The sequence below is a fragment of the Natrix helvetica genome, assembly GCF_964273705.1.
Source record: "Natrix helvetica genome assembly, chromosome: 1".
Taxonomy (NCBI): domain Eukaryota; kingdom Metazoa; phylum Chordata; class Lepidosauria; order Squamata; family Natricidae; genus Natrix; species Natrix helvetica.
The window spans coordinates 121,767,794-121,792,724 of NC_138548.1; the positions used below are offsets into that span (position 1 = coordinate 121,767,794).

Consider the following 24,931-nt stretch of genomic DNA (forward strand, 5'->3'; position numbering starts at 1 on the left):
GGGGCGAGGGAGATCTTTTTTATGTAGAATAGACTGGCTCATGCCTTTTAATGGCCCATTGACAAAGGTGGGGACTATTAAGGGTGAATCTGTTTCCTGCCTAAAAACATGTTTTTCCATTTCTTATCCAGGAAATATAATAGTCTGCCTTTTCAATATTTCCCAGGATATTTCATTTTTCTAGAGAGGCGTAGTTTTAACTTCCTACAAAACAAAGAAAGACTCATGAGAATTTGGTATATAAAATGTTACAGGGGCATGTTCCTGGCCACTGCCGGAAATGGAGAATGTACTGAAGTTACATTTGCTTTTTGTAATTTGGTAGTGTTTTGATTTTTATTTAACTTCACTGCCCTCTAGTGGAATATTTCATTTTGATTCTAATCTTCATACTTAAAGTCAGTAAGTATAAAACAATGAAATAATTTGATTTTGTTAAAGAAACTTATGTTCCATTGTATCTTATAAACTAGGAAGCTTTAAAATGTCAACAATGGGTTTTTAAAAGGATCAAAGAAGTGATACAGTATTGACATACAAAAAAGCTATTTGGTTTTTTTTTAAATCTAGGTTGTTGACGTAATTCGTAGGAGTTTCTGTCCATAGCCCTGATTTATGTCTCTAGTAGTTAAGCTACTGAAACTTAAAAGAAATTGGCTTGTAAACCATAGCAGGTTTCGACTATTCAAATGCATAATGAGTCCTGACCTATACCAATTTATAATCGAATCTCAGATTATTTAATTTACAGTACATTATCTTCACATGCTCATTCTGCATCCCAAAGTATCCAGACGACGCCTTTGTGCATATTTAGCTTGGTAAAAAGTCCTGCTTCTAGTAATGCATATCTAGTTTCATACTGATCAATCTACCACCACATTATTACTTATGAGGCACACACGTCTTAATGGAAAATTTCATCAAGATGCACTGGATGGAAAACTGTTCACCATTTCCTGAATATACTTCAGGGACAATAGATGATAGATAGATAGATAGACAGACAGACAGACAGACAGACAGACAGACAGACAGACAGACAGACAGACAGACAGATAAATGGGTGGGTGGGTAAGTGTGTGTGTGTGTGTATGTGTGTGTGTATCAGTGGTGGGATGTGACCGGTACGCCCCGGTACGGGTGTACCGGTGCCTGCTGGGTGCACCAGGTACCGTTCTGGTACGGTGCTCCCGAGGGCCCACCCACCCACCTGCCCACGCTCCTTACCTGTATTTGAGCTGTTCAGGGCTTCCAGGCTATGCACAGAGCATAGGGCGCCTGCGCGATGCTCCGCCAAGCAGCTGGAGTGTCACGAAGGCGTCGCAGAGCGTCGCAGGCGGTAAGTATGCATGCGCGTGCTGCATGCGTTCATGTGGTGGATGCCCAGCCCCGTTGCCCTGTACCGATTTCACTGGGATCCAGAACCCACCACTGGTGTGTACAAAACACCAATAACAATTTAAGGCTAATATAAGTATTCAAACAATATTTTCTTTTGAATGTATAAAATTAGATTTATAACATAGTGAACAAATTATCAAATTATAATTATTTCTTTTTCTTATGAACAGTAATTTACTAATGTCTGCTGCTGCTTTTTTCTTTTCTTCCACTTTCTCTATATTTATCTCTATATTCATATAAGTTTTAATACTGTTATATTATTTACTTGATGTTTATCAGTAACTTCTCTCTTAGATACAGAGGAACAGGGACTGGCAAAATTTTAAATATTTGTTTAAATAATATATCACATTATTAACTTTATATCAGGCTTCCCTGTCTTGGTACCCTCAAATCCTGGCTGCAATTTTAATATTTGTAAGTCAGCATGGCTAAATGGTAGCTGGGTGCAGTTATTTTCTCCCCAAATTTATATTTAATTTTTCCATTATCAACATTCATTGGGCCATAACATACAATTATCACTATGTATTTCTACTCCCATATGCATCCACTACAACCTGGATGACACCATTCCTAATCAATATATATAACCATACATTTTTAAAAAGGAAGTATATTTATCATTATAACTATTCGTCAAATTAATTCCATTCCACAAGATCAAACCACTTTCATTTAAATACATTGCATTTTTCCTTAATTTAATTTCAGTCATGCATCATATACATATTTCTTTTCATTCATTTAATTGTGGTTTTATTTGATCACTGGCTCCTTTTCCGAAGCAAATTGCAGTTTTCCATATGCTATGATCATCAATAAATGTGAGAGTAGAGACTGATTTCTATACCACCCATCCTGACTTTCATCAATGAGGCTTTCATATAACTCAACTTAGTAAGATAAAAGATTGACTAGGCACCATACTTAGGGCTGATCTGCATGGTTGCTCCAGTGAGAACACTGACTACGAATCATTTCTGGAAGGCAGAAACACTCACTGACCTCTATTCATCCTAGCCCATTGGAAAGACAACCTTGATCCATCTTTTTTCTGCTACACACATCAAAAGTTGTGGTTTTTGGCTTGCACTGGCTTAGGTCATGTTGTCTAGTCCGCCTGCTGTACTTCCTTTTATACCTATTGTCCACAAACTCTGTATTTTGATATGGCCTATGAGCTAATCAATAAACTAAACCTATTGTACACATCCTCATCCTCCTCTCCCTTCAATGGTCATTGCCCTCCCCGACTATTTGCCCTGGGCTAACTGGGATGCCTTCCCATGTTGGAAAACAGCTGGACCAGTGGGCCTTTCTGGTTGTTTTTACAAGTCCATTCAGCACAGTGAAAGAAGAAGAAAAAAAGAAAGATATCAGGGGGGAATTAGCAAGATGTATGACAGTCTCACCCAAGTGAGAGGAAGAATGGTTTTTAAAAAAAAAGGTGTTTTCTTCTTTTCTGTTTCTATGACATTACTTATGGCCGGGCAGCGATTCGGATCCGATTTTGAGCACACTTTTGAGATTCTCATATTACTGGTTGGGAATATCTTAAATCAAAAGCGGGGTGGGTGTTGGGATAGACTGTGTGCCAGTTACTGCGGAAGGAAGCCGCAGAAGCCCAGAAAAAGACCTCGCTGTTTTATGTTCTTCCCAACAGGTCTTACAGCCAGGTCAAATCACATTCTACATTTTGAAAACAGCCCTAAAGAAACTTCAATGCATATGATACAGTATGATCCGCAGCAGCAGCAATTGATTCGGAGGCTTTCCATATATAGCCGGGCAAAGCGCGTTTCCGGTAGAGAAACCATCGCCTGGCCCTTTAAGGCGGCACTCCCCCTGACGAGGTGCCGGAGGAGACGGCGGGGGGGGGGGCACATTTTCTTTTTCAATAGCGGGAGCGGGTGGAACGGCGTCCACCAGCACGCATGCGCGCCGAATCCATCTACGCAAGAGGAAATCTGTGTGGTGGACTTTAGGTGATACGTCAAGACGCGGAGCACGTACCAGGGGGGCGGGGTTCCCGGGGTAGAGCAGGGTCCGCGCGGAGCCTCCCGGGCAGCGGGGGAGGGGGAGACCCCCGCGCCCCGCCAACCATGTTCCGCTACCAGGTGAGAAGGTGACGGCAGCGCGCGGCGGGGGCTGCCGGTCTCCCGCGCAGGCGGGGCCTCCTCCGTCGGGAAGGGGAGGCGGCCAGGGACCACCCTTGCGGTGACCTTTGACCCGCCGCGGGAGCTCCCCGGCATTTGCGGAGCAGAGGCTCCATCTACCAGCGGGAGGTCCCCCCCCCCTCTCTGCTCGCCTGGGGGGGGGGGATTTAGCCCGGCCTGGCCAAGCGGAGCAGAAATCGGGGGGGGGAGTGAGGGGGGGGGAGAAGATCGAGCTCCTCTTGGTCTTTTCTTTGCTTCATCCAAGTTCCGGTCTCATCGCAAGGCGGCAAAGGCAGAGATGACTTGTAGGGCGGCCCATGCTTTGCGGAAGAAGGCTGGCCTCTTCCTCCGACTCTCGGCAGCCGCTTTGCCGCACCAAAATAATAATAATAATAATAATAATTTATTTCGAGCTTTGCCGGAGCTTCTTTGGCTGCCCAGGGCCTTTTAAGGATCGCCCCTTTTTCCTTGTATTCTCCAGGGGCTGGTATCTTTGAAAACACGTGGAGCTGAATTAGAGACCCCCGGCGTGAATCAGAGTTATATCCCTTTTTGCAGGGAAGAAAATTGCTGAAAGGGAAACCTAGCTAGATGTAATCCACGTAAATGAATGTCTCGGTGACATGGTACTTCAGGATTGGAAGGCAAGGGAACAGGAGGCGGTTTTAGTTTGCGGGAGACAAATCTAGGGATGGGAAATTTGGAGGTAAAGAGTAACTCTTATAAAGGAAGGTATGCAACTAGCCGGTTCCTTGGAAAGTTCAGTAATCAAAATTATAAATGTTGCTTAAGGATGATGCTTTTTACAGTGGTGTGGAAGTAATCTTTTGTCTGCAGAGATGAGTATGAAAATGGAACTTTTTAAAGAAGAAATAGACATTAGTTGATAATTCCTTTATTGTTTTGATCTCAGTTTTCATTTGGATGTTGCCTGTGGAGGTCAGGATTTTGAGACAATAGAATAGGTTCCTCTTATTCTGAGCATTTAACTTAATGCGGTTTATAATGGATAAATTATTCATTTTCTGTTGGGAGGAGAAGATTGTTATGATTTGAAACTGAAATATATTTTTAATCTAAATATATCTTGAATTGGGTCATGATTGCAATCATTCACTGCATGAAACAGATGTGCCGTGCTAAAAAGGAAGGGGAAGCATAAAGATATTAAATTTACAATTTTATATAGAATGATTCTGCTGGGGAGAACAAAGTATTTTGGAACAGGTGGCATCCAAGCATCAAGTTAGTAATCTTTTGTCTGCAGAGATGAGTATGAAAATGGAACTTTTTAAAGAAGAAATAGACATTAGTTGATAATTCCATTATTGTTTTGATCTCAGTTTTCATTTGGATGTTGCCTGTGGAGGTCAGGATTTTGAGACAATAGAATAGGTTCCTCTTATTCTGAGCATTTAACTTAATGCTGTTTTAAGATTCAGACCTGCAGGAAAATATAAGTGCAGTAAGCTTTTCCAACCTGATGACCTCCACATGATCCTATAGCCATCATAGTTCCTAGTCAGCATCACCAATACTAGCTGAAAAGACTAGGAGTTGTAATCCACATACTAAAGGGCATAGGCATGCTAGATTAATTTTAAGAGAGAGCTTGGATGCTAGAATTTTGTTTGGTGGGTTAAACATGACTGTTAAAGATACAAAAGTATTATATGATGCTGCTTTCTCTGGGCAATTTAATGAGCTAAGCTCCATGTAACACAATCGCCATTTTACTTCAACTTTAGTCTTCCCCATAACCAACTCTATGCCTGGGATCATATACTAACTCATGTTTGAAGATCTTCTGTTCAACAGAACAGAAGGCTGTTTAGCACAATGTACTTAACCAGGAATCCTCACCCCTGGTCTGTGAACCAGCACCAGTTTGCGGCATGCCAGAAACCCATTCTCACAAACAAGTGAAGCCCAGTCTGTGGCATGCAGGCAGCATATGCAACCACACCCCCTCTGATCTGTGGAAAAACCTCTCTCCACGGAACCGGTCCCTGGTACCCAAAAGGTTGGGGGGCCCATACTAAACTATAAGATGGAAAAGATAACATTTGTGAGAGACAGCAATCACAGTAGATTCTGCATTTTCATTGTTACCTATACATTTGGAAAGGATGGCTTTCCCCCATGGCTGTGTGTGTGTGTACCTATGAAAAGTTTATCCTATGCTTTAGAAAATTCAAAACTTTCTTATTTACGCACTCTTAGAATCTCTAATTTTTTTCACCCCCAGGCCAAAAGACTATCCAAAAATCCAGCTTTGGAAATGTATGTTACAAAAATTCAAAGTGTCCTGTGGTACCCCAAAGTGCTATGCCACTAGTTTTGGAAACATGGGTACAGTTTATTGTTTGCTTACTATTTTAAAATTATGAGAGATGAGTAGTTTTTGGCAACTTAGTGTGGAGGTGCCCATATGTGACCCTGGCTTCAGGCTGTTCACTCTAAATGTATGTCTGGGTTCATATAACTCACTAAATCATAGTAAATCACATTATGCTTAATCTATATTTCTAGAATTTCTAAAGTGGCTCAAGCTTTTAGGTGGTTCAGGTACAATTTTCCCAGATCAGTCTAAGAACATGAACTCATGATCTCTTAACTTACAATTATGCTTAAAATTCCATTAAGCATTTTGTACTTGTAACAATGACTGTAAAAACAAGGAGATGAATGTGTGTAATCACACTCTTGTTTTTACACTTTCACTCTTTTATCTATCTCTGTGTAGTTGAAGAAATAGTTCCTATAAGGAGTAGTTGAAGGTACTCTAGACTGGTGGCATTAATAAAAACGGATCCCTTTAAGTAAGAAAATGAAAATTGCATTCTTTTCCCCATTCCATCATTACTTCCTTCTCCTCCCTAGCTTTTCTGCAATAGAACATTACTTTTATATATATATTATATACATATGAGAAATAAAGCAGTGGGTTACATTTAAGTCCAAAGATCTAGACAAGTTTTTATAGATAATGTAAGGAAAACTTGCAGAATAAATAATCAATATTGGCAATGTGATAAATAACTACTTTTATTTGAAGAAAGACAAGCTTTTGCAGATTAACTTTATTCTGCTTTTAAAGCAGACTTTACATAAATGCTTTTATAGTACTACACACACATGCGCGCGCACACTTAATTTCATTATTGTGCTCTATCCTGCAATCATAGGCTGATTCTGGTACCCAGGATAAAAGCAAAAGAAGAACTGTTTGTTGTATGTGAACATGTGCATTTAAGCTATACTTAACTCCTTCAAGATATAATAGTTTAGGATTTAATAGGCCAGTTAATTGAGTTGAGAACATAAAGTACATATGAGGTAATTGCTTCTTTCATGATTTGTTCCTTGTCATAATTTAAATTTGTATGCACTATCGATAAATTATTCATTTTCATTTTCTGTTGGGAGAAGAAGATTGTTATGATTTGAAACTGAAATATATATTTAATCTAAATATATCTTGAATTGGGTCATGATTGCAATCATTCATTGCATGAAACAGATGTGCCGTGCTAAAAGGAAGGGGAAGCATAAAGATATTAAATTTACTACTCTATTAAATCTATTACTTTTATATAGAATGATTCTGCTGGGGAGAACAAAGTGTTTTGGAACAGGTGGTATCCAACCATCAAGTTAGTCATTCAGAATTAGTTTCATTGATGCATTGTGCTGAAATATATATTATGAATAGTAAACCATAATTGTTTTGGGTCATACGCGATGTTAATTCAAACCCAAACAAACAACATTGTGGCTAGTAAAATATGTGAATCCAGTTTGTTACTTAGTATGATATATGAATTTAATGTTCAATGGTAGTTTCTCTTGGGCCAGAGAAACTCATATTCAGGTTCTTGCTCAGTCATGGAAAGTCGCAGCATGAGTTTGGGCCAATCACTGTTCTTCAGCCCAATTTATCCTACAGGGGTGTTGTGTCAGAAATTGGAGAAAGGAACTCTATGTATAGCATCATGAGTTTCTGACTCATGATGCCATACATAAGTGTAAGAGATTTTTAACATCAGAAGGAAGAGGCTTGTGTTATAATGCAGTATCTGGGTTCATGCATCATGCCAAGCCAAGCCATAATATGGTTTCTTTGATTTTAGCTTTGTTGGATTAACTTGTAATGTAGCTCCCAATATATCTGAGCATTGACTTTGCTGGGAGATGTAGTTCAGCTACCCTGTCATATACTCTTCTAAATTGTGATATAAGACCAAATTATTTTCCAAGCAGGAAAAGCTATGAAGTTTCTCTGCGCAGTATTTGCCATTATTGTTCTAGAAGATGTGCTCCATGCATATATACATATGCAGAAACACATATACACACATGCTAACTTCATGGTACTCACCAAGATTTTATTTCTGTATGCATATTAGGAATTGATGATGCAACATTATAGCATAGGAAAGAGTGAAATATACTTAGTAAAGTTGCAGTTCTGTATTAAAAGGGATAAAACAGTGATAGTGCTCATATGTCATGCAATGCCTTAATGTGTCCTGTTTTGACCTAATATGGTATGTGAATCAGTATCTTGGCAAAATATTTTACCAAGGAACTCCAAATCATTCACCTCTTGTGAAATGCCATTTCTTCCTAATCTGCAAAATAAGGCAGCCTTCCCCAATAACAGATCCTACAATCTCAATCCTGTAAGGTTTGTTATGCTGGCTGGGGTTGATGGAGCTATAGCTGAACACATGGAAAGTACCAGGTTGGAAAAGGCTGCCTGGAAGTAGCCGCCAGTTGTGGAGGTAAAGGCAGTATGGATTTAGATGTTTTTTTCCACTAGGTTCATTCCTAGTTATTCTTTGATTATAAATTATCCGGTGATAGCCGCATGTTCTTTGGAAGTGCAGAGATAAATTCTCAACTTGTGAAATTATAGATATTGGGGTTCTAGTTTTGTTTTGGGGGAAAGCAGATTTCAAGACTTTCTTCTAGAATAATATTTTTGGATTACTGTAGAAGTGGGCTAGAATCGCTAAGATTTTCTTTTACTTTAAGTCCCTCGAGGACTGCCCTTTAGATGAAGACTTTCATAATTTGACTGAGGAAGATGAGGATATCGATCAATTCAACGATGACACATTTGGAGCTGGCGCAATTGGTGAGTTCGTGTAGTTAATATAACCCGACTTTCTATTTATATGACTGAGGTTCTCTAATACCTTCTGCCCATACATGTAATATCATAATTAAGGCAATCAGTCTCATGTCTTCTCCATGAAGTAACTTTTAAATTTGTTCTATGTTCACTGCTGAATGTAGAGGTTCTGGGGAAACCCCTCTCTATTCCAAGGAGATGATCTTCTGCCTGGGAGATAAAGGCATAACATGAGGAGTGAGGGAATACTGCATGGGAGAAACGTGAGGGAAATGCTGTTTGTGTCATTGCCTTGTAGACGACGACTGGCAGGAAGCGCACGAAAGATTGGCTGAACTGGAAGAAAAGCCTGCTTCCTCAACAGAGCAGGTGGATCACAGAGTTACGGATGAGATGGACCTGTTGGGTGATCATGAGGAAAACCTGGCAGAGAGGCTTAGCAAAATGGTGATTGATAATGAATTGGAAGATCCAGCCATTATGCAGGCTGTGCAGACTCGGCCTCTGATACAGGTATGTAGCGAGTGATGAAAATGAATGGGGGGGGGGGGGGGAAATATGATCTAATGCAGTGTTTCTCAAACTTGGCGACTTTAAGTCCTGTGGACTTCAACTCCCAGAATTCCCCAGCCAGCTATGCTGGCTGGGGGATTCTGGGAGTTGAAGTCCACAGGACTTAAAGTCGCCAAGTTTGAGAAACACTGATCTAATGTTTACTGATTCACATAGTACCAGTAAAGCCTTTCCCTAATATATTGTTCCCTTCTTCCCAGCAGCCAGGTGGCCTCAATTCAAGCATCTGGGATGGACCCTCAGTTTTGAGGCGCATTAGAGGGCCACTCCTCACTCAGGTTCAGTGCTCTTTTTATTGTGTTTCTTAATCATTGTTCCAATATCTCAGGGGTTGCCACAAAGAAGAGGGAGTCAAACTATTCTCCAAAGCACCTGAGGGTAGAACAAGAAGCAATGGGTGGAAACTAATCAAGGAGAGAAGCAACTTAGAACTGAGGAGAAACTTCCTGACAGTTAGAACAATTAATCAGTGGAACAGCTTGCCTCCAGAAGTTGTGAATGCCCCAACACTGGAAGTCTTTAAGAAGATGCTGGATAGCCATTTGTCTGAAACGGTATAGGGTTTCCTGCCTAGGCAGGGGGTTGGACTAGAAGACCTCCAAGGTCCCTCCCAACTCTGCTATTGTATTGTATTGTATTGTATCATCAAGGATATTAGTTTTTCCTGTCAGGTGTCTGTCTTTCCCTATTCTTTCCATTACATAATGTTCAAGGAGCTATGTAGGAGCCGTGTAGCTGATAAAGGATCTGTTTTTAACCAAAAAGGTTGCTATCATAACAGGGGATGGCCAAAGGATAGAAAGAAATCTCTGTTACTGAAGTTTTGCAAAAGGAACAAAGTGCCCTAAAAATCATTAACAACACACCATATCTTATCTCTCTGTTTCATCTATTGATAGTCCAGGTGGAGCAGCTAGAGACTTTGGAGTGCAACTCTTGCTCAATGTTTTGGCACCTTTGATGTTTGTGCTTAATCAGACTTGAATTAAAGCATTTTAATAGATTATCTAAAATTTTCTGCAAAAATAAATTACGGATAGTTGTCCACATACGGCTGGTCACTTCGTGACCGTTAGAAGGTGCGACAGGCCTTGAAAAAAAAGGATTTACAACGTGGATTTGAAGTTCCAACATCTGCATCCCCTTCTGCCGTGCTCATGTGACCACATTTGGGCACTTGGCAGCCAGCCCCATTTGCAACCGTTTGCAGCATCCCACAGTCAAGTGACCACAATTTATGATTTCCTCCCCCTCCCTGAAATCACCATTCCTTGACTTACAGGCCTTCGTTTAGTGATTGTTCAAAGTTACATTCAGCTGCTTTGCAACTGGCATAGGTTTATGAGGGTTGCAATGTCCCAGGGTCATGTGATCGTCTTCTGTGACCTCCAACAAGGACAGTCAGTGGGGAAGCCAAATTTACTTAATGACTGTGTTACTAACTTAACAACTGCAGTGATTCACTTAACAGTTGTGGCCAGAAAGGGTATAAATTAGGGCAAAACTCACTGATCAGCTGTCTTGCTTAGCAACAGAAATGTTGGGCTCAATTGTGGTAGTAAGTCGAGGACTACTTCTGCTAGGCTAATTGGGCAACCACTACCAAAAAGGTTGTGAAACCAGTTGTGGTCACGTGGTATGGCCACTTAACAAACGTCACTACCTAAAACTAAAATAGTAGGCTTAAGTCAAGGACTACCTATTTTAAAATGTAGAATTTTTAGATTAGACAAAATTAGCTATCAGAAATTGAATGACTCTTTAAATGAGGATTAAATCAATTTCACGCTGGATAGTTTGTCCCATCCTTTCCCAGCTTGGTCCCCATTCGGTTAGCTGACAGAGAATTATGGGAGTGAGATCTAATGCATTGAGAAGGAAGAAGGTAGAGCGACTGCTTGTCAGTACAGGCCAGCCTTTCTGCTCCTGCTTACTGGTTCATTCTTCTAAATTAGAATTTATCATTCCCTCCCTCCCCCCCCCCTCTTCTCTCTTTCTCCCCCTCTCCCTTTCTCTAAAGAACTGTTGGCACAGATGAAAAGGGATCCCATGTTTCTCACTATCTAGTACAGGGGTGTCCAAACTTGGGAACTTTAAGACTTGTGGACTTCAACGCCCATGCTGGCTGGGGAATTCTGGGAGTTGAAGTCCACAAGTCTTAAAGTTCCCAAGTTTGGACACCCCTGATCTAGTATCTAAAACTACACGTACTATGTTTATTTAACAAGAATGTTTCTCCTCCACTGCTAGTTCTTGCTTGCCACAAAAAATATTTCTGTTTACTGTTTGATAGCCACCAGTCTATCTGCTACTTGAGAAAGATATTGATTAAGCAATATTTAAAGGGAATGCCAGATGTGATTGTCTCCTCTTCAGGAAGTGCCCTCCGTATCTGTGCTGGAATATGCCCAACCACAGAGGCCTTCGCAGTCCCGGGAAGAGGAGCAAGATGTCTCAGAGCGAGCTCTACCCAGACGGTCATGCTCCCCAGTTATTGGCAGTCCTCCTGTTAGGGCTGTTCCTATTGGGACGCCTCCCAAACAGCCCACCGTGCCCAACTTCAACCAACAGGTATTGTTTGCCCTTCTACAATAAAGGTGTGTGGACTAGGGTAGAGGATGCTTAAAGGAACAAAATAAAGTAGAATGCAATGTAATAAGCAATAGCATCCCCTGAATGCTAGCTCACCTTCAGTAGAAAACGTATTTCTTTTTGGCCAACTGTCAAATTGATACAATGTCAATGTCAACTTGAACCTTCCAGTTGTATTTCCATTGTGAAAGTGGCTTGGTATCTGGGAAACTTGGAACTGGCAGAAGCAATTGGTGGTTGAGCCTTAAACAACTTGCCATGGATGCTTACTCTACTTTCTTCTCCTTTCTGTTCAACAGATCCTATGTCCGAAGCCTGTCCATATCAGAGTCCCAATTCAGCAGCGTTATCCAAGTCCCTTCAGTGAGAGGATGTCTCCAAACCAGCTCTGCAGTGTAACGGTAGTCTTGCCTCATTTGTTTTGTATGTTGAGTTGGCCTTTGATAATGAGTCTTGCTTCCCCTTTCCTCCTGGATCACTTGATCCTTCCAATGTTCCTGAAGGTGCTTTGTCATAAATGTATTCTTAAATTCTATTATCGGCCTGCCCTCTTTTGAAATAATAATTTCTGATCTTGAGCAAATTTAATTCTCTATGGACAGCAGAGACCATGTCAATGAAAGGAAACTCCCAGAGCAATCTCCCTACATTTCTGACTTCCATAACATGGGGGCTTCAAGAAGAGTGGGACTTTGGGGAATTAATGTAATCCTAACACTTCTGAAAGCTATTAGTTTTGGGAAGATGGACATATGACTTTAGCTTTTCATTTTGCAATTAAGGAATATGGAAAAATAGTCATGTCCTTTTATTTTTGTACAATTTATAAAGACTTTCAGGTCTCTCACAATGAAACTGTTGGTTTCAGCATTAACTCCGTGCTAGTGGCTGTAAACCATACTTAGCCCTTCAGGGGGTTGTGATCTACAGATCTTACCGGCCATTCAATAAAGTATGGCATTCTGTTGTTTAAAAATATTGCCTTTTATATTGAATGACTTAGCCTCCCTTTTTCACTTTCCTCTTTCTTTATCCTGTCTGTATGATAGAAATAGTTACTATACAAGATATTTTTAAAAAATTAATTACATTTTTATTTTGGTGCTGTCCAAATTATTTCGGTATTTTAACATAATTATTCTGGATACTTTATGTACAAATGAATAAGTGGTATTTCTCCTTCTCTATGATCGTTCAAGCATTTATAGTTTTGCATTTTCCTTTGTCCTTCTGAATGTATATAGAAGCAAACTAAATGTTACCTTAAGAATTCAAGTATTCCATTTCTTTTACCAGAACAACTCCCTCTTAGGCCATCCGTTCCCTCCTAATGTTACTCCTGTTCTTACCCACCTCCAGAGAGCACAGCTACTAGGAGGAGCACAGGTAAGCAACAGCATACTACTCCTTCTCATTTCCATTATTAACGGGTGCAGCATTTTCTGCATGAGGAGCAAACCCTAAAATCCCAAAGATGCATGAAATTTGCTAATTGTATGTTTAAATTAAATCAGATTCATTGTGTATCTTGGCCCTGTTTCTTTTTTGTCCTTTGTTTCTCTTCCTTTCGTACATGCAACTTTTTTCCTGAAAAGAGCTATGGGCCCCTTCATCCTGCTGGGACCTTCACTTCTGCAAAGTTCTTCCTCTTTGTATTTGCCGCTTGTGTCTCTATCACTTCCTGATTCATGCATTCAGGAACAGCGGTGCTATAAACAAGCCTGTATGGGTGATTGAAGGTCTGATGCTTCTGCTTTCCCTCTCCCTCTCTGTAGGCAGGGAGGATGTCTCCCAGCCAGTTTGCACGGGTCTCTGGCCTTGTTGGCAGCCCTCTTGCACCCATGAATCCAAAACTGCTCCAGGGCCGAGTAGGACAGATGATGCCTCCAGCCGGTGGCTTTCGTGCCTTTTTTGGGGCACCAGCTACGCCACCATCACAACACCACTCCCCGTGTCCTGGAGCTCACCTGCAGAATTTACGGTAACCTTCCACCGCCCTTTTTTTTATTATTATTGTTTTAATTAGACAAATAACACACACACAAAACACTCTTCAATACAACTGCCAGCTAGCATGTCAATTGGTTACATTTGAATTCCGTGCATTACTACAATCATTCTTTATACTTCATTCACATTAAATTGTGCATTTTAAATCAAAAACGATACCCACATTCTCCTTTAGCTACATTTGTTCTGAGAGTACTTTTATCAAGAGACATTCGTATTTATATTATTCAGTGGATAAACATTTTAACACCAACAGCCATCTATGAGAGCTACCACATTCTGTTTGTTTATTGCCTAGGATTCCTATTTCTTTCCTCCATCCACCTATACCATTTATCCCATATCTGATAGAATTCTGATTCTTCTTTTCCCTGGATTTCTTTAGTTAATTTGTCCATTTCGGCACAACTGAGTTGTGTTTGTGAACACTCCATGGCCCTTTCTGAGAAGGATCTTTTATTTTCCAGGCCTCGGCCACAGATGTTCAGGCCGGATACAACTCACCTTCATCCCCAACATCGACGACTCTTGCACCAGAGACAGCAGCAGAACAGGAAGTGAGTATCCAATACGCTTCTTTGCTTTCATGAAGATAAAGGGGAGTCTAATTGCTTTCAGAGTGCAAAGGGTGAGGTCAGAGCTCCATGTGCTTTGCATCAAGATAACCCATTTTGGGGGTTTGTCCCAAGCGACTTGCGCAGTAACATGATTCTGCTTACAAACATATAAATCAAGAATTCCAGGAATGGGAATGGGCTGGATAAAAGAATTGGAAGACGCTATCTTTAGAGGTAGAGAGGGCAGAAGCAACTATGGGGAAATGAATAATCTTTTTTAAAGCTCTATGAAAAATTTCAAAACTACATCGCAGGGAGAGAGAACATCCAGAGGCTTAGAGTACTGTATTAGAACAATCTGTAGACTTTTGTTAGTTATTAACCATAATGGCTAAAATAGAATTTCCATAAGCAAAGCATCTGCTGACTAGACAAGAAGAACAGACAGGGAAGTGTATTCCTCTTCTGCATTTCTATAGAGCAAGCAGTGAACCTTTGGACTTGACAGATGATTAGCTCTTTTCAACAAGGCTTTTCATGCATTCTTGAGAAAATATCTGCACTGGATACCTGTCCCCCTATCTGCTGTTTCTTCATTGCCCTATTCACTGAAAGTAGTAGTCAGCCTTTTGATAGTTTGCCCTATCAAAACATAAGTTATTCATTGAAATTACATGATAACGTTATACTGATGTGGAGCTGTCTTTCATGACAGCTGTAGAAATTTGCTTAAAAGGGGCTGCTCTGCTTAGGATTGACTTGTGCTTTATAAGTCTCAGGCCATTGTTCCAAAGTGTTTTCTTCAAAAGACACAGAATACAGCTGTTAATTGTATTTTGCCAGATTACGTTGCATTTCTTTCAGTCAACACAGGAATCTAAATGGGTCAGCAGGGGACAGAGGGAACCACCGAAATAACCACCAAGAGCAGATCAGGAAGGACCCTTATGCTAATCTTATGCTGCAACGGGAGAAAGATTGGGTATCCAAGATCCAAATGATGCAACTGCAAAGCACTGATCCCTATTTGGATGACTTCTACTATCAGGTTGGTATTCCACATATTTGAACCAGCGACTGTTCATTCTGTAGTCCCTGGTTATGCTTCATGGAAGATGCAGGCAGTAGCATCTGAAGGGGGCTTGGATAGAGAAAGAAGTGACAAAACAATGCAGGGTGGGTGGAAGGGAATTACCACATTCTGCTTTTATTCCTCTTCTCTTTGCAGGTCATTTATACAAAGTTACTCTCTATCTTTATTGTTCGGGTGGGATAGTGGATTCTTCTTTTGTTCTAAAATATGTCAAGCCCCTGGTGCTCAAGCTGGCTTCTAACCAACTTTTTGATGCTTTAGAACTATTTTCAGAAACTAGAAAAATTGTCTGCAGCTGAGGAGATGCATGGCGACGGTCCCAAAAAAGAGCGTACAAAGCTAATCACCCCACAAGTGGCGAAACTAGAGCATGCCTATAAACCAGGTAAGTTCCTGTTGTGTAGGAAGAGGCTGGTCTATACATGCAGTACATGGGAGATAAAATGTAGAAGTGCATGAATGGAATGGAGGGGGATTGAGATACCATAACTAAGGTAATTAATTTTTTTTTAAAGAATCTGCAACTAGAAAATTCATCCGTTGGAAAGATGTGCATCTTAGTATTTTCCTTGCTTCCTATTTTCTGGAAAAATATTCGTCCCCTCATGCACACATGTGATGTTTAATTTTACTCCCATGTACAGCAGTTTTACAATTCTACTGCAATAGATTTAGCATAATGCTGTAGAGGACGTAAAGCAGGGGTGTCCAAACTTGGCAACTTTAAGACTTGTGGACTTCAACTCCCAGAATTCCCCAGCCAGCTCTGCTGACTGGGGAATTCTGGGAGTTGAAGTCCACAAATCTTAAAGTTGCCAAGTTTGGACACCCCTGACGTAAAGGAAAGCAACCATATGCACACCAAGGAATAGAAACGTTTTGTAGGGGTAGACAGATGTGAGCTCTTAGGGAAGTCAAAACAGAGCCATCTTGTCCATGCTTGGCTTTATTATCTAACTTGCAGAAAGACTAGAACCTATGGCACGCCAGCCATTGCCCCGGCCCAGCTCCACCGCGCCTACATGTGCGCCTTGTGCCAGCCAGCTAGTCTTTGCATCTCTGCTGCGTATGCATGGGGGTGGGGCAGATGCGGGGGATGCGCATGTGCGGGGGTGGGCACCTGCAGCGCCCCCACGCCCTGTTTTGGGCCTGGAAAGCCACCTGCACCAACCTGGAAGCAAAAAATGGAGGGTGGGGGGATCACGGGGGGGGGGGGTCACGCGCGCGCTGGGGGTTGCACATGCATGCATGGGGGTTGTGAGGGCAGGGGGCGGGACATGGGTGGGGTCACGCGTGCTTTGCATTTTGGCATGCGACGACAAAAAGGTTAGCCATCACTGGACTAGCACATCCAAAGAGTATGTGAAGATCACAGGGTTTCAGACAAGCAGTTTTGACTCATCAGACTCATCTGCCTTGTTTCTCTTCTGTTCTTGCAGTGCAGTTTGAGGGCTCACTAGGGAAGCTGACCGTATCCAGTGTGAACAACCCCCGCAAAATGATAGATGCTATTGTGACTTTAAGAGGAGAGGAAGATGTAAGTTCCTCTTGTGATAATTACTTTTGTTTTTGACTGGGTCTTTGGTCTTACTATTTCCTCTTTTTCCTTTCAAATATGAGAGGGAAATTTTTGAATTTTCTTCTCAGGTTGTGGGAGAGAAATTTTCTGAATAATATATGTCCATCCAGCTGTAATTTCTTCCTCTTCCTTAGGAAACTAAAGAGAAGCAGGTTCGAGATAAAAGGCGCCAGACTCTCTTCACTATTGAAAAAGTGAGTCTGGCATTAATTCCTCATCCATCTTCAGATTAAAAATAATTACTGATAACCCTGCTGGTAATAGCAGATTAATTGAAATCAGTTCCATAGTACAAAACAAGAGGAGTACTGACTTGAAATAAGCTACGATTTCAACAATAGTCTCCTTGAAGGGCATCCTTCCAGTAGCTTAACCAAAATTAACCATAATTATTGCATTAACTTTGTTCTTATAATGCTGTTTCTAAATAAGTGAAATGAGCTTAAACAAATAGACTAGTTTACCAAGCCAGATGTTTGCCTGTTTAAATCAGAAATCTGTCCTTAACTGTCAATAAAGCATGGACTTGATTTATCGGTTCAAAACCATTTTCAAATTTTGGAAGTGTTGGAATGTTAGATGACATGCCTAAAATCTGTATGTTGGCATCTAGACATATAGCCTCCTCTTGGATGTAGAAGACTATGAGAGGCGCTATCTTTTGAGCTTGGAGGGGGACAGGTTGGCCTTGATGGAGGAGAGAAAACAGAAAATCTGTGACATGTTTGACAATCTGAGGGGAAAGGTGCCCAATCAAGAAAGGTAAGAAACTACCTGGTAGAATGCCAACAGTTCAATAAAGAAATTGCTATTTTGAATTCCTCTCTAATGTTTAGTAGAGATTCCTTGTATGAGAAAGTACAAAAATAAGTAATTTTGGGGTTTGTTTTCCCCGTTCCACCATGCCTTACTACTATTATTTTGGGACCTATGCTTAGTGCTGCTGTCACAACAATGGCAACAACTTCTCCCAGTTTGTCCCTTGCTTCTCAAAAGAGAGCTGAATGTACCTTTCAAATCACTTAATTGCTAGGTCAGCTTAAAATAGTACAAGCAAAAACATGACATTTGACATTAATATGGCCAGTACAACTCCCAGTGAAAGTTTATTTATTTGAAGTTATTAGCTACCCAGCTTCAATGGACTCTGGGCAGTGTACAAAACTAGAAAGAAAATAGAAACAGATAAAAACATCAAATCAGACAGGCAGCCCAGACTAAAATCTTTTACATATCATTCTGATATATATTTCAGGATGGTTTTGCGTAGATCCATACATTTATGATTAAAAAAAACATAAATTTCATGCTGGTGGTAAAGCTGTAAATTCAAAAATTATTCCAAGATCATGAAATCTGCTTTACTTGGAAAATATAAAGACCATTTATACATGTTTGGTTTCTAACTGAAAGTTATATATCCTCTTCCATCAGACTTAGTGATGACCCTTTTGTGCAGATTATGTGTATACGTAAAGGAAAACATCTAGTTGCACGGATCCTACCTTTCTTGTCCAGTGAACAAGCAGCTGAGATACTAATGGCAACAGCCAGGAATTTGCCCTTTCTAATCAAGAAAGATGCTCAAGATGAGGTAAATGAAACCTGAAGACAAAATATTATTCTTATCATCATCAACGTTGTTGTTGCTATGGCACCCGCCTCACATAAAGCAGTTGTGGGTGGCTAGCACAATAAAAACATCAAAACAGAATACAAAAATAACACATCAAAACTAATGAGAAAAAAGTCCGCAGAAGATAATCAGTCAGACAGCAAATTCACACAACTTATGATCTCAATCATTTTCTGACCCCTGTATCTGAGAGAAAAGCCAGGTCTTGTGGAAGGCCAGCAGGGTTGAGGCTAATCTAGTTTGCAGAAGAATGGTGTCATTGAAAGTTTTGTCTGAAACATTTAAAGGACACCATTGTGTAATTCATAATCCTGAATTTTAGCATTCAGAAATTCCTTTGTACACTTTAATGTATTTTCTTGAGAAAGGAAAAGAAACAATCTGTATTTTAGATTTGTTGTTACTCAGATGTTTCTCTGTTATGTAATACATATATGGAAATAAAGGTTCATTATTTGAATGAAGATACCTAGAATATTTATAGTAAAATACGGTATTAAAACTTTTGAGTATTTGAGTTCATTCAATCCAGAAAGACTCTAGTCAATAGATAGCTGCTCATGAAAGTGGCAAGATTCATTAATGAATTGGTTTGAATGAAAACTTAATAGCCTTGCTGTAATTTAATTCCATATTTTATATACTGTATTTTTCAGAGTAGACACACCATTTTTCTCCCTAAGAGGATGAAAACTTGGGTGCGTCTTATACACTGAATGTAGCTCCACCCACCCACCGGCCCCAACCCTTTGGCCTCTGCCACCCAGCAATTTACCTCCTTGCAGCAAACAGAGGCTGATCGGGAGAAACTGAAAATGAAACCTGCTGTTTGTTCCACTAGGCCAGCAATGGCAAACCTTTTTTGGCTCACGTGCCATAAGTGGGGGGAGCGCAGGGGGGTCATGTGCGGGCGTGCCGCACCCATAATGCAATGCACGACCCCCCCAGTGCGCATGCACGCACTACAGGCGCAACCCCCCCCCCCCATTTTTACATGCTTTTTTCACCCTCCCCAGGTTCCAGAGGCTTTATAGGAGCCTGGGGAGGGCGAAAACAGCCTCCCCCCCCCCTCCTGGACGCCCTCCGGAGGCTTCAGGGACCGTCAGGAGGCTTCCCTGACGCCTCTGGAGCGCTCAAAACGACCCTCCGAGCAAACCGGAAGTGACTTCCGGTTTGCTCGGAGGGTCGTTTTGAGCGTTATGAAGGCTTCAGGAGGCTCCCCTGAAGCCTCCGGAGCAGTCAAAACGACCCTCCGAGCAAACCGGAAGTCCGTTCCCTAATTTCCTGTTTGCCTGTAGGGCCGGGTTTTTTCACTCCGGAGGCTTCACGTAAGCTCATGGAGCTTCTGGAGGACCTCAGTGGGGGTGCGGGAGAGGCTCTTTTCACCCTTCCCAGGCACCTATAAAGCCCCTGGAGCCTGGGGAGGGCGAAAAATGGCTTTTAAAAAGGGTGAACTCAGCTGGCCAGCGCACGCATGCGCGCTGGCCAGCTGACAGGGCAGCACCTTGTGTGTCCTGACAAATGGCTCCGTATGCCACCTGTGGCACGCATGCCATAGGTTCGCCATCACTGCATTAGGCAAATTGCTGGGAGGCAGAGGCCGATTTTTTTTCTTGTGCTAATCAGGCTGTTTGCTGCAAGGAGGAAAGTCAATAACCATAAATGCCTATAGAATGTTCAAATTATTAGACTTATTTTTTAAAGACTGCTTTATTATTAACTAGACAACTTAACAAAATGAAGAAGCTTTTTAAAATAAATGCTTGATCTGAAGAGGCCCAGTGCTATTGTATCTTCTTTTAAATAGCAGAGAATAACTATACTTCCAGAAAGCACATCAATTTTAACAGCATCTGTACAAGTATAGTCTGAAATGTAACACTACAGACAGTGTATATTGTCTGTACTGTTTGCTGTTTGTTGCAAGGAGGCAAATTGCTGGGAGGCAGATATTTTTCCCTTGTTTTCCTCCCCAAAAGCTAGGTGCGTCTTATCCTTCAGAGCGTCTTATACTCTGAAAAATACGGTTGTTTAGTTCTCCTTCCCCCTTTTCTTTTCCAGTAACTTCTTCCACTGAAATTATTTACTGTTGTTTAGCAAATAAAAATGTGCCATAATTTCTACTAGATTGAAAAATTTAGAAATTGGTGTGGTACTCTAGATTTGTTCCGGCCATCTCTGTGTGAGGTGTGTGTCATGTCTAAGTAACATGTGTTTTTTTAACGTAACCACCTTTAGGTGCTTCCCTGCCTCTTGAGGCCCTTTTCCCTTGTTCTTTATCATCTTCCATTGGGAACTGTTACCAGCATCCTACAACAGCTAATGAACCTACCTCACAGTGCAACAGTGACCACAGCTGCCAACCTCCACCTCACAGCAGTTCTCCAGAACAAGGTTTCTAATTCTTATTTTGCTTCGCTCTGTACCTTACCATACCTGCCTGATGGTTCCAGTGTAGGGTGCTACTACTTTTCAGGACGCATAGGTAATACTCAACATATGACTGTAATGGAGCCTGCCTATTACAGTCATATGTTGGAACTGTCAAGGGACCAATCCAACTGTATGATCATTTTTGCAGTAATTGTTAAGGAAATCCATGGTCATTAAGTGAACTAATTGCTCACTATAGACACATTTTGACAAAACCAGAAGTAAGTACCAATGTGCAGCAATACCATCATCAAGTCATGTGACCCTGGGATGCTGCAAATGACCATAAATGCTGAGGGCTTGAAGTTCACTCATGTGACTGTGCACTGGGCCCAATCATTGGAATCTCAAATCCGGGTTCTAAGTTCCCTTTTGGGGGGGCAGTCATAATTTCAGATGGTCTACCTATATTAGAAGCTAATGTGGTTCTTTCACTTCTGCTGCTCTGAAATAGGGAATCATGCTGATTTCAGAGTTTTCCCTCTCCCAGAAATGACTTTGAGTAATGAAGGGAAGACAATCTATGACACTTAGTCTGTAATGTAGCTTGGATATAGTTGTTAACATAGGAATGCTTTTGTACCACCTGTTGAATGAAGCTCTTGAGGTGGTATGGCTTTCCCTCCCTATATTATGAGGTAATTCTTGAGATGCCTGACTGTTTTGCATGCTTTTTATCACTCTAGCTTTTTTTTTTTTTTACTATAATTGAGAATTGCTTTGGTGCAGAAGTAGGCAATCTTTCAGGGTCACAAAATGATTATGGTCAGCCACAAACCCCCATTTTCCCAGGCAGTAAGCTAGGATACTTTCTTTTTTGGGACTTGGGAGAGTGTCAATACGTGACTTGCTTTGCAGTATGGAGATGTAATTTTTTTGTTGTTGTTTTGTTTTTCCCCATTCTTTAGTTTGGCCTCTCTTTGCTCTACTTGGTCTTAAGTCGAGGAGAAGAGTTGCAGAGTTCAGATTCTGTCACAGAACTCACACAAGATAATCAGTGGTGAGTCTTAAAACAGTATATGTTGAATACATTTAGACTTGTGTTTTTCAACCTTAGCAACTTTAAGATGTGTAAATGTAAACTTCCAAGAATTTCCCAGCCAGCATTCCCAGCCAATTCTGGGAGTTAGAGCACACATTTTAAGATTGTTGAGGTTGAGGAGCAGTTATTTAGACTTTAAAAAGTTGTTCAGACTATGAAGCCAGCTTACTTAATGGAACCTTTTCCATGGCAATTCCACAGTTGGCAGTTTAATTTCTGTATCGAACACTAAATAAAATTCACTGTTTTCACAACCATTGTTACTTTGTCCTTGGCAGGACGGAAGTGATGATCATGGCAATTAGGGAGTTTCTTCGAATCCCTCAGGCAGTCTTGGCTAAGCCAGTATCTACTCCCTCTAATCTTTTATCCCTCTTTTCTCGCTATGTTGATCAACAAAAGCTGAATGTGCTAGAGACAAAATTGCAGTAAGTATGTCCTGTTATCCATATAATAAGGGAAGAAATAAGAAATAAAGAATATTAGTGAAGAAGGGTTTGGAGAAGGTGGCATTGATCATTCTGTCTTAGTGCAACTTACCTCACAGGATTGTTGTAGGAAAAAATGATGGGAGATATGCCACTTTGAGTTCCCGAGGGAGAGATGGGGTGATTAAAGTAGCAAATAAAGTAAAGTATATAAAAAGGAAAGACACTTTAGATCAGTGGTTCTCAACCTTCCCCTTTAATACAGTTCCTCATGTTGTGGTGACCCTCAACCATAAGTTCCTAAGACCATTGAAAATATGTGTTTTCCGATGGTCTTAAGCGACCCCTGTGAAAGGGTCGTTCGACCCCCAAAGGGATCCCGACCCACAGGTTGAGAACCACTGCTTGAGATGTTATGTGTGTTTATACAGTCATCTTCTAAAACTCCCACAGTATTTCTGTAGCACAAGCTTAAAAAAGAAAATAGGTAGGCGGGAAAGAGAAATATGGGTATTCCGAATGAAATAATTGTAATGTCATTAAATGTCAAAGACATCATATGAGCAGAACATTGAATCAGGTTGAAATGTTTTTTGCAAAATATTTTTAGCCTATTAAAATGAGACGTAGAAGGGTGGAATGCAAATTTCTGGCATTCACCATGCTTTATTCATGCCCATCTCCTCGTGGTTTTTTTTTTAGACTGTAAGGTCATGCAGTGGAAACATGTAATCTTATTCACATTATTTATAAATAATTCTCTTTATTTCAAAGATGGGTTCTGCTGTACTGCTTTTTAATTTGTTTAATCAGATGGTCAGTTTTTGCTTGGAAGTTGTTTAACTGAAAAGACTGAATTGTTACCTTTCTGGCTAGTATTGCTATAGCCCACCTCACAGTTCTTATTCCCTTCTACTATTTCAGGTTGATCCAAGGAATACGGTAGAAGGCCTCAAGAGTGTGGTCATGCTGGTCCATCATTGCTGTCACTCCAGCATCTTTTAGTGGGCAAAGAGGAGGCAGTGCCTTCTTCAAATAAATCCTTATAGGGTTATGTCTCTGGCCCAGCACAGAAGATTGCTCTCTTGCCCTGAGCTTGGTTGGGGTGGTGCTTTTCCTTCTGCATGCCCTTGTTGCATTGAATTCTACCCAAGCTCCGCCATCCTTTTCCTTAGCACTTTTGCAATGGCTTCTCTTCCCTACACAGATCCCTCTGCCCACTACACTACTGATGGACTATATAGAGAAAAGAGACCCTTCCTGTATTACTGCTAAGAACCTAGAGCCAAGGGGTAGTGGTGTCGTTTTATTGTGGAAGTGGAGAGGCCTGATGTTTCCGTGCCTCTAATAACGTTGGAGTGTGTTTTTAGATGATGGGAATTCCTCTTGATTGACCCACTGAGTCTATTTTCTGCTCTTCCTGTGGTAGATGCCGCATTGTAGTGCTGCCCATTCCCTACAAAGTAGTCATCTTTCTGAACCTTGTGATGAAGCAACATCATCTTTGCACACGTGTCTAGTCTTCCCAAGACTCATTTTCTACCTAAGCTTGTCTCTAACCTGCACCTTGCTTCAAGCTGGCCAAGATCTCCCCGTAGACTAACCAAGAAGGTACCAGGAATAAATTCCTCTAGAGCAGATTAATCTTAACTGAATTTTGGTATCATACATTGCTAAGTACTGCTGGGTTGTCTTTTATTTTTTTGGAATGTGGTGAGGTTTTTTTTAATTTTTACTCTGTTTTTAAAAACAATTTGCACATGTAGGCATCCTCTAAGCAGTGAACTCTTGTTACTAACTGGCTGCTTCTCCACAGTATTCTCTTCCCCTATTTTCCTCTTGAAACCACATTCTACAGGACATTTCACCCCTTCCTTGAGCCCTCGCCCCCACTGTTACTCCTTCAGTATACACGATCAAGTGGTCCATTATTATTGTGCTTTTACTTTTTGGTTTGGTTATGATTAATGAAAATTTCTAAATTTACATTTTTATAGGGTATTGTAAATAAAAAAAATCTATACTTGTGGGGAGTGTATAGGTGTGGTTTATCCGTATATCTGGTTCATCTCTTGTTACACGAACTCAAGGATGTTTGGGGAGATAAGATTAATTACATATCCCTGATGCTAGGAAAATATAACACAAGATTAACATGTGCATTAAGGATTCCTACAACATATACCTGAAAATATTAAATTGATCTAGGCAAAAATAAGGCAGGGCCTTATTTTCTTTTTACCCACAAAATATGGCTTGGGCCTTATTATCAGGGGAGGGTT

General features: G+C 40.9%; 1 protein-coding gene across 5 annotated transcripts; it reads left to right on the plus strand.

Annotated features, from left to right (window-relative positions):
* The first annotated feature begins 3,371 nt into the window (after window positions 1-3,371).
* On the plus strand, window positions 3,372-24,677 carry PATL1 (PAT1 homolog 1, processing body mRNA decay factor). 5 transcript variants are annotated; one of them, XM_081956831.1, is made up of 20 exons: window positions 3,372-3,395; window positions 5,815-5,918; window positions 8,607-8,709; window positions 9,005-9,219; window positions 9,480-9,557; window positions 11,656-11,850; window positions 12,171-12,272; window positions 13,168-13,257; window positions 13,647-13,852; window positions 14,349-14,438; window positions 15,303-15,486; window positions 15,793-15,916; window positions 16,971-17,068; window positions 17,245-17,304; window positions 17,724-17,872; window positions 18,545-18,704; window positions 20,985-21,140; window positions 22,088-22,179; window positions 22,500-22,649; window positions 23,574-24,677. In XM_081956831.1, the coding sequence occupies exons 2-20, from the start codon at window positions 5,895-5,897 to the stop codon at window positions 23,593-23,595; spliced, it is 2,298 nt and encodes a 765-aa protein (XP_081812957.1). In that variant the 5' UTR covers window positions 3,372-3,395; window positions 5,815-5,894; the 3' UTR covers window positions 23,596-24,677. The 5 variants fall into 5 exon arrangements, with proteins under 5 accessions (XP_081812957.1, XP_081812960.1, XP_081812959.1 ...); XM_081956834.1 differs by lacking the exon at window positions 5,815-5,918 and having other exon boundaries at window positions 3,377-3,395; XM_081956833.1 differs by lacking the exons at window positions 3,372-3,395; window positions 5,815-5,918 and adding an exon at window positions 3,402-3,527.
* Window positions 24,678-24,931: the final 254 nt, after the last annotated feature.